The sequence below is a fragment of the Balaenoptera musculus genome, chromosome 15 (genome assembly GCF_009873245.2).
Source record: "Balaenoptera musculus isolate JJ_BM4_2016_0621 chromosome 15, mBalMus1.pri.v3, whole genome shotgun sequence".
NCBI classification, from domain to species: Eukaryota; Metazoa; Chordata; class Mammalia; order Artiodactyla; family Balaenopteridae; genus Balaenoptera; species Balaenoptera musculus.
Window position 1 is genome coordinate 57,848,864 of NC_045799.1, and position 9,800 is coordinate 57,858,663.

The 9,800-nt window shown below is 50.4% G+C and overlaps 1 protein-coding gene across 2 annotated transcripts in view; it reads right to left on the bottom strand.

The window, feature by feature from the left end:
- Nucleotides 1–9,598, bottom strand: part of GRIN2A (glutamate ionotropic receptor NMDA type subunit 2A) — a 379,488-nt gene extending 369,890 nt beyond the window's left edge. The window contains exons 1-3 of one of the 2 annotated variants that reach the window (XM_036827160.1): nucleotides 9,304–9,598; nucleotides 8,527–8,717; nucleotides 6,710–7,141 (exon numbers count right to left, since the gene is read on the bottom strand). In XM_036827160.1, the coding sequence (XP_036683055.1) occupies nucleotides 6,710–7,123 (414 nt within the window). In that variant the 5' untranslated portion in view covers nucleotides 7,124–7,141; nucleotides 8,527–8,717; nucleotides 9,304–9,598. Of the gene's footprint in view, nucleotides 1–6,709; nucleotides 7,142–8,067; nucleotides 8,129–8,526; nucleotides 8,718–9,303 lie in introns of those variants that run through there. The other variant, XM_036827162.1, reaches the window with a different exon arrangement.
- Between the last annotated feature and the right edge of the window lie 202 nt (nucleotides 9,599–9,800).

Below are 9,800 nucleotides of genomic sequence, written 5' to 3' on the forward strand. Positions count from 1 at the left end.
AAAAACAAAAACCACACAATAACAGTAGCATTCCTATAGTAAGTATTTATTATGAGCCAAACACTAAGCTACGTATTTTGTATCCAATATCTCATTTAAATCTCACAACTCTAAAAAGCAGGTACTATTACTGTCCCCATTTTAAAGATGAAGACACTGAGGCTCAGAGACATTAAGGAACTTCCCCGTGAGCACCCGGCACCTGAATTTAAACCCAGACATTCTAACTCAAGGTCCAACTTATAATATTAACCATGCTATAATGCCATTTTTTAAAAGATGAAAACAGCCATGAATCTACCCCTCAAAGATAACCACGGCTCACATTTTGGTATGTTTCTTCCCAGTCTTTTCTTGAAGGTGATAAAATTTTCAGAGCTAGAAAGAGGCTTAGAGATAATATCTCCCTAAACTCTCATTTCACAGAAGGAGAAGCTGAGGTAGAGAAGGCTGAAGAGCCTTTCTCAAGGTCACGCTGCTGTTTGGAAATGGAATTTAGGTCCTCAGACTTGTTGTCCAAGGTATTCTGGGGTCTTCTGACTTGAGTTGGTTGATAGCGGCTTCCTAGAGGACCGTGTTGAGAAGGGTTTAAGGCCTGTGGCCAAAAAGGACAAAATGCTACAGTAGGTCAGTGATGGTGGCCATGAAAGTAGCAGCACGGCCACGTGCACACCCCAAATTTGCCACCTCCCAAGGAGCAGTCCTGGGAGACAAGGAGAATGATCGGGAAAGGCCCTCTTAACAAAGACCACCTACTTTCTTCACCAACATCAGGGGTCTCAAACCCCAGTGCCTTCAGGACCAAGTCCGTAACATAAATGAGTGAAGTGGGCAAGTTGGAGCCTGAAGAAAGGAAGAGCACCAGCCCCATCTAAGGAGGGAGGGACGCTATTCATCTCCAGCAAACTATCACCATGGGGAGAAGTAACCCAATGTTACCAGGCCTTCTGATTTTTCCAAAGAGGCATGAAATTTGGATTTTTTTAAAAATGTGATATCACCTAACTTTAAAATGCTGGCAACTAATTCAAATTTAAATAATTAAGGGGGAGTGCAGAACAAACCAAACACACTAGTTAACAACATTACAGCTGTTCCTTTTCATGATGGTCTTATCAGAAGCCACCAACACCCTATTACAAACCTGAGATTTTCCACCCTCTCTCTCTCATTTTCTCTCTCTTTCTCCCCCTTGCTCTACCTAGAGAAGCACTTTCCATCTGAGGCTGCCAATGAGAAGATGAACCCTCCAACCCCACCAGACCACATCTATCAAGGGTCCAAGTGATTGCCAGTGACTCCCGAGGGCCATGTGGGAAGGTAATCATGCCTCTCGGGGTGATGCCTGTTGCTCTCCAATGCCTTCTGTGAGGAGGAGTGGATGACTGCATCTGACATGCCTCCCCACTCTCCCAGGAACTATCTGATGCCTTTAGAGCAGGAGCAGAGCGGGCCCCACCAACATTCTGATGTGCAGGTCTCCACTTTCCATGAGCTTTCTGTGTCTAATGGGAAGGCCCGTCACTCACATCCAAGCTCAGAGCCGCCAGGTTACGAGAGCACCGACCTCCTGCAGACGAGCTGCTACGCAGCAGGGCTGCACGGGCCTTTCGTACGGAAGCCCCCAGTTTCTGCTAATCCCCAGGACAGCTAGTGATCATCTGCCCACTAGAGAGAAGAGGAGACTTGGCACACACCTATGAAATCAGTCAGCATTTGGGAACAAACACTGCATGGAAAGCCCTGACCCACAGCATGGTAAGTTCTTCCAGAATATGCAGTAAGCTGGCATCGAAACCAATGACTTGATTCATTCAATCACCAAATATTTACCAAGAAACAAATGCAAAAAGCAAGACCAGTGCAAGGTGCCAAAAAGAACATACATGTGGACCAGAAATCAACCTTACTAAAGGTAGAAAAAAATAGAAGAATAGTTCAAATAACTGTGGTATAAACAGAACATTCTGCAGCCATTTAAAATCATGTTTGAGAAGTTTATTTAATGATAAGGGAAAATTCCAAGAATACATAATCAAGTTTGAAAAAAAATAAAAGCAGGTTGTGAAATATAACTGGGTCAAAATCAGAGTGAACACATTCAGTAACCCCCCTCTTCTGCTCCTAAGACATAGAATTTATAGATAAATCTTTAGATATGTCACAACTTATATAGTGCTGCTTGAAAATAAGGGAATCACAGATCAAAAATGGAGGGGACTCCCTAAAAATAAATGAATCAGAAGATGAGGCTCTACAATTTCAGGAGGAATCAAAGTCCGTGGGGGAATGGGTCTGATATGAGCCATGGGAGCAGAGGTCCCAACACCCACCCAGGGGAGAAGGGGCAGAACTGGATGGAGAACCATGCTGCTAGCTGTGAATGAGGATGGAACGTCTGCACCATCCACCACAAGTCACAGCCACAAGGATGCCCCTGTATGCACGGGGCCAAAATGAAATCACCTGCATAAGACGAGGACCTAAGCCTGCATCACAGAGTATATAGAGCAGAAAGAGAGCTCTGAGCTGAGCTGTTGACAGGAGCTCTGGTTTACAAGCACACACACTTACAGATATAGGGCAGAAGAAGCCATAAAACTGTCTCGAAAATAAGTTCACAAACAAAAATTAGAGAACATATGAGGATATCCAATGATCAGACTCTACAAAATGGAAGAATTCATACCGGAAGAAGCGAAGATGCTAGAGCAATCAGAGAAAGACTTCATAATAAGTATTTTTTAAATCCTCAAAGGGACAGAGAAGGGATTTACAACCACAAAGTGAAAAGAGTTTTTCATAAAACAAAACAAAACAAAAGCAGGAAGGTATGAAAAGGGACCATTATGTATCTTAGATATAAAGCGAACCATTGTTGAAACTTAAAACTCCACAGATAGGCAAAATAATAAACCAGACACAAATGAAAAGAGCTGGCTAACTGGAATATAGAATTGAGGAAACATAGCACAAACATAGCACAGAGAGACAGAGAACTTAAAAAAATGTTTAAGATACATGCAGAATTGACTGAGAAACTACACAGACAGAGAAAAGAGAGAATGTTAGAGAGGAAACATCCAACAGATAATGGCTGAGATTCTTCCAGAATTCAAGAAAAATCTGGATCTTCTAAGAAAGCCCAAAGGATTCAATGTACAATAAACAAAACAATATGTACATACAATACAATCCTGAACTTAAAACTAAATACATAGAGCTTAAAAGGAAATAGACCCAAGTGTCCACAGTGGTTACCCCTGGTGATAAGATTTAAAGGGAGATTTTTATTTTCTTCTTTAAGCTTTAATATACTTTCTAAGTGCTCTATAATGAAAAAACATTATTTTTATAAACTGTCTGTGTTGGAGGAATATCATTATTTCAAATATACATATATACATATTCACTTTTTTAAAAAATCTTTTCCTCAAGGAACTTACACTCCAGTAGAGGAGATGAGGTACGTACAGAAATAATATATAAAGCAAAACCCACACAGTAACTGACATGGATGGATGTAGCTAAAATGTAAGCCTTACCTTTTCTGCATGAAGCATTAGGAATAAGGGGGGACGGGGAGGAGGAGGCGAGGATACTGAGCAGAAATGTATGGGTCTAGTATCTACACTTGATTTACTAGGGGCTGTTACTACAACCAGAGTGCATTTCATGTGGACGGGATCAAAATGGCCAAACCAAGATAAGATTAGAACTTTATCTACATTAAGCGTTATTCTCACCTCTAAATTAATTATATTTCAAGACCACCCAGTGATAAAAGCAAAAATTAACATCTCCGTTGTAAATTAAATTAAACCATAAAAATCTGCCACTTAGCACATTTTCAATTATTACAAAGCTTTGTTCTTTTTTTCAAGGGTCAAGAAGACTGAGGAAAAGGTAAAAATTGGGGGGAGAGGCTCACTTTAACTGACAATCAAATTAACTGTCATTCTAATCCACAGGGACACTATCATGTTACCAATTTAGGGGTGCAAACAACACAGGTATGTTCTGGGCTTTACCGAATGAGCATCATCTTAAGAGGGGACAGAGAGATCTTATCGGTTTGGGGAGATTCAGATTCTGTGGTCATAACACCATCGGCACATCCAACCAAACAAGATGGAGTTTTAGGCAATGCCCACGATGCTCCTTCAGAGCCAAACAAACTGCACTCAGCATTCAGCTCCGCAAGAAACAGGTGGCAAAGGCACAAGCCAACTCAATGTGTTACTAATGGAAGGAAGGGCTGTTCATATCTCAGACAATCTCTTTCCTTTTTTAACACAACCAGGTTTCTCAGAATACCGCTCTTTAACCCAACTCCTCTCAACATCACCTGTACATCCCACACATGGGACCCAACATACACCCAATGTTATCCCACTGACTTCTTTGATTCCCTGCCATCAAGACCAACGTGGAAAGCCCCAACAATAATGAGGAATATGCAGTTCCTTTCACCATTTTTGAGCCAATGGACCCTTTCATTCCTCTCCTCTCCATCCCCTCTTAAATCCCTCTCTAATCTTGACCTCTCTGAAAATGTCCTTTCTCATCTTCCTCTTGCCCTTTCCTGATTCCCTTTTTCTTCTTTACTCTTAAGTGGGGTCACACTCTTGTCCAATCCCCATAAGGCAGTTTCATTCTACAGGAGGGGAAGATGCTTCCACCCATACCCCCTGGACTTCTCAAAACTCCCTTCCTAGTACCCCCTTCAAAGGAGGAGCAGCTGCTGGTCTAGTCAGTCAGAGCCTGACATGGACAGGGTCACTACATATGAAGGGGATGCTCAACTATGAGTCCACTTCTTTTCCTGCTTCTTTGCCTACAGTTGGATGGCTAAGTCAGGTAAGAGCCTGAGCCCCACACCTGCCAGCTCAGCCTAAGCCTCAAGTCACTTCTCCAATTCATTTTTTACCATATTTCTCCAATGATTGTGCTGGGCCCTAGTCTATTCAGAAATTTCACTTTCAAATTGGCTACTGTTTTTTGGAGGCTGTTGCTCCTTCCGTCAAAACTTCAGAAGGGAGACGGAATTGGTGGTAATATTTAAATCCCAAAATCACACTCCAAAACGCTGCTGGACAATGCTATTCCTCTCCTTCTTCAGGCCTTCATCAGAAACCAGAGGACCAGAAAACCAGAGATCTAGTTCCATCACACACCAGGTGGTCTTAGCTAAGCCTTTAACTGCTCTACGCCTCAGTCTCTTCATCTGAAAGTTACAGGATGGTCTAATGGCCTTGCCAGTTCTGAAATGGTCATTTATCAGTGGCAAGACATGGCTGTTCCCTACTTTTTTCATCCCAGAATGGAGCCCCCCAAACTGAGAGATGGCTGGGAAAATACTCAACCACACATAGAATTCTGCTAGGATGCAAACCATTTAAAATGAATGTTTAATAAGATACTGCATCAGTTGTGTACTTCGGCTGAATGTGCTGCAGCCCAGGAGACCTGAAAGAATTAATACGGTTCCCAAAGGAGCTGGTGGGAATTGCTAAGGCAGAAGCAGAATCTGATCTGATGAATGTAAAAGTGCTTTGAGAGTGTCAAAAGAAAAGTGCTATGACAAATGTCTGCTTGCTCCATTAGGATGTCTCCTGCTATCTAAGGAACACGCTACAAGAAGGTCTCAGGTCTGGGGACCACGGCACACAAGTACACTCACCCTTCTCTTCCTGATCCCCCCCATTTCTTTCCCAGGGCTTAGGTAGAGGCACAGGGCACCCACAACACCAACCCTTCCCTTTTTTCTCATTCTTCACCTTGCTTCTCCTTTCCCACCTGCACTTCTGCACAATTCTCAAACTGGGCCCTCAAAACATCTCACTCAAATCTTCAAACCTCTCTCCCCTCTTCTCCACAGCAACACTCCCAGCTGGTCCACAGAAAGACCCTCCCTCTCACTCTAAGCCAAGAGATCTGGACATACTTTCCTTCATTCTGACACCCTCTGACTACCTTATCAAAACCCATCCTTGGGAGCCAACCCCTCCATCTGAGGGCCTTGGAGCCCCTGTCAGTCCCTCCCAAGGAACATGTAGGAAAACACCAGACCCTCCATGCTCTGGGTCTGCAGTCAGTTCTCCCCACTCACAGCCACTCCCCTGGAGAGACACGGTCCTGTGTGCCTCTAGCCCAGGGCTTCTCAAACTCTCCACCCTATTTCCCCTAATTGTAGAGGTCTATGGAAACATGACATTTCTCTGCCTTTTTCTGCTTTACCTAAAAACTTTGCATTTTATTCTATAACATTCCCACATTTGATCCTTTAAAAATAGTTTTAGTTGCTTACCACCATAGGGGGAAAAAAATAGACATTTTCCACGACACAATCAGGTAAAATTGATATTATAGGAATATAAGCCTTATTGTTTCATGTGCTCCCAGGCTCATCTCTGTGCACTATTTGGAAATCTCCAAGCATTCCACCTCCCCATCATACTTTTGCACTTCCTGAGTTCTTCCTGGCACACCCAAGGTGTCTCTGAGTACCCAACTTTCAGAAGCAAGGCAAAAAGCATTTCCATTCAATTCCAAGTTGAAGAGGCAGGACCTGGGTTCTCACCAGGGTCAGTGGTCACAACCCCCTTTCAGATTAAGACAGAGGCCAGGGGCTCCCGAAGACCTGCGGTGGCCACCATATGATTGGCACATGCTCCAGTCCTGGCAGCCCATCACCTCCCAGCCTTACCTTGTCAGCCATGATCATAGATGCGCCCCCGTGGATGCCCAGGATGGGGATGAAAGTCTGTGAGGAGATAAAATCCAGCATCTGGGCCACGGCCTCCTGGTCGGTATCGTCCCCAAACACCAGGCCGTGGATGCGCGCCCCTGACATGAGGTCACACACGTGCGTGATGAGGCTCTTCGGGTCCGTGCGGTTCATCAGCAGTGCTACCACGTTCAGGTCCAGGGGCAGCTCGGCTGCCTGCTCGGGGCCCCAGAGGTTTCGCAGTTCACGCTCCGTCACGTCGTGGCTGTGACCCAGCAGCACTGCGATGTTCAGCGCCGGGGGACCCTTCTCCGCCGCCGAGCCCTGCGCCGGACCGCGCCAGACCAGAAGGGCCGGCAGCACCAGCAGGGTCCAATAACCCAGTCTGCCCATAGTCGCCACTTACGGTCCCTGCAAGGTGGAGAGGAAGAGTCAGGGCCGCGGTGTGCGAGGGTTCTAGACGGAAGGATTTTCCGACCCAGCCCCTTGCTCTAGGAGCCAGGTATAGAAAGCACCCGAGCAAGAGCTGTTGGAGTCACTGACTCCATTCCCCATCCTCGAAGCCATCCACGTCCCTTGACCCATCTCCAACTCTATCCACAACTCCAATCCGAGCTAATTCTCCGTATCTGTCCCCAAATCCATCTTCGCATTCAGCCTCCTCTCCATCTCCGACTCTACCTACATCTCCCACGGCACCCGCCAAGTGGGACCACTTGGATCACTGCCTCTGAAAGTAAGCTCACACCCCGCCCCCTGCTTACTGAGAGCAAACTACAAGCCAGCCCCTGCGTGGGGAGGCTGCAGAGCGACTCCGCAACCCTGCTCCCGCTCTAAACGAGGTGGCTGACCCCGCCCCCTGCGAACCCGCGGGGTTCAGCACCCACCTGCTCCACTCGGCACCCGCAGCAGACCCCGCACCTCTCCTGCAGGGTACACCCTAAGCGCATGGGAGTGAGGACGCTCGCTTGTGCGCCCGAGAATCCCGGGTGCCTGGGGGAAACTTAGGGTCCGCCTCACCTTGCGCAGAGGGGCCATGAAGCGATTTTCACTCATGTGCAAGCAGCCCTAGGACCAGCCCCCTACACGCGCGCATACGCGCACACACACACACTCTGTCTCACGCGCGCCATGTGCAATGCAGAATTCCGGAGAAGAAGCACGTTCCCCCAGCGGACCGACGCGTGGGAGCTGGCAAAGAACGTGCGTGGGGGGGGGGGGGGCGGGGGGGCGGAGGGGCGGGGGAAGCTTGTCTCCCAAGAAGCTCTCCGGCGGACGTGAACTGTACAGCGCTCCCCCACCCACCACCCCAGGCTTTCCACTTCAGGTTCTGTTACCAAGACTTAGGTGCACGTGGGCAGTGGGCTGCACACCCTTACAGGCACGCGCGCATTTCTGTGCACATCCGCAGGCCGCAATAGGGGAGCCCACGGCCATCCGGAGTCCGCACACGTCCTCAGCCAATGCACATACATGTACCGCGCCAGGTGCACAGCCGCGCCTGTCTGCAAATACCAGCACAGTCGTGCACGCGTGCACAGGCGCGCGCCCCTCGGGCCGGGCGCTGCTGAAACCAAGGGAAGTTAGGGCGAACTCGCACCGGCCTCGGCGGTCTTCGGCTGAGCACCGCGAGCGCGGAGCCGCAGCGCCCCCTGGTGCTCCTCCCGCGCCTCGCTACCGGTGCTCCCTCTCCCGCTTTCTCTCTCCCTCTTTCCCCAATCTTTCTCCCGCTCTTCCTCCGGTCGAGTCTTCCTTCTCCCTGGCCCGCCGAGCCCAGGTCTCCCGCTGGGATGTACCTGTAGCCGGAGAAGGTCGAGGACGCAGTGGGGCGCGCTGCACGCACGAGCATCTCGGCCGCCTCAGCAGCCACCGGGTTTAGCGGGTTCCCGCATGCTGCGGCCCCCGCGCGCTCCACTGGCTGTCCCGCGCTGTCCGCATCGCCCCCACGGGGGGCGGCTATCCCAGCCGGAGGCTCTGCATCAGGGCTCTACCAGGGTGGAAAAGAGACGGAGAGGCAGGGTCAGCCCACGGGCGGGGGGAGAAGGATCGGGGGACAGGCTGCAGTCTGCAATGCTCACAGTCCCTCTGTGCGCACAGGAGTCTCGACCGGAGATGCGAAGCTGAAGCTCCGTGCCCGAGACGCCCCCAGTGCGGATCCTAAGACCCTGTGGCCGAAATGGAGAGCTCCACTCTGGGGCGCACAGGAGAACCCGAGCCCCAGGTTGGCCACCCTCGAGAAGCTAACACGGCACCTCCACCCTCAGCCCCTGCCACCTCCCCGGCGCCGGCTGCTGGGAGTTGTGCGGCCAGGAGCTGCTGAGCAAGGGGTGGTAGGGAGAGAAAGAGGAGGGAATGGGGGTTGAGTGGGGGGGCTGGCTGAGTTTGCGATGTGCCGGCAGGAGGAGAGGGGGAGGGAAGGACTCCGGCTCCCGCGGTACCGGATCCCCGAGGGAGGTGCGATCTTTCCCACGCAACGACCCTCTTGCGGTCCTGCCGCCCCCTCCTATCAAGGCCTCCCACCGTCCTCTTCCCAAAGGGGCCGCCCAGGCCCCGCGTCCCGCGCCGGCACTCACCGCAGCCTCTCTCCACATAGTTCTCAGCAGTGGCCGCCCCTGGTCATCTCCAGGGCTGATGGCTGCGGCCGCGACTCTCAGCGCTCACCCGACGCCATGCTCCGGCTAAGCCCTCGGCGCCTCCCTCCAAGAGCCTGAGCTCGGCTTCCTGCCCCACAACGGACAGTAGCTGCCCGATCCTCTGAGCGCGCCCGAGAGCCCTCTCCGCAGCCCAGGCTCCGGGCTGGTGCGTGTGTGAGGGCGAGTGTGTGTGCGAGTGGATGTGGGAGCGCGCGCGCGCGTGTGGCCGGGGATCCCCGCGGTCCCCGGCTGAGAGAGGTGCGCGCGGGGGAAGGCGGCTCTCTCCAGCCCTTAGCTGCGAGGCCAGCTCCGCGCCAGTCGTTCAGCTTCCCACTCCCCGGCGGGAGTCCGGAGAGCTCCTGGCCACCCTGGTTCAGAGCACTGGCAAACCGGGCTCCCGACGCGTGCTTCTGCTGCGGTCGCCTCAGAGGAAGAGG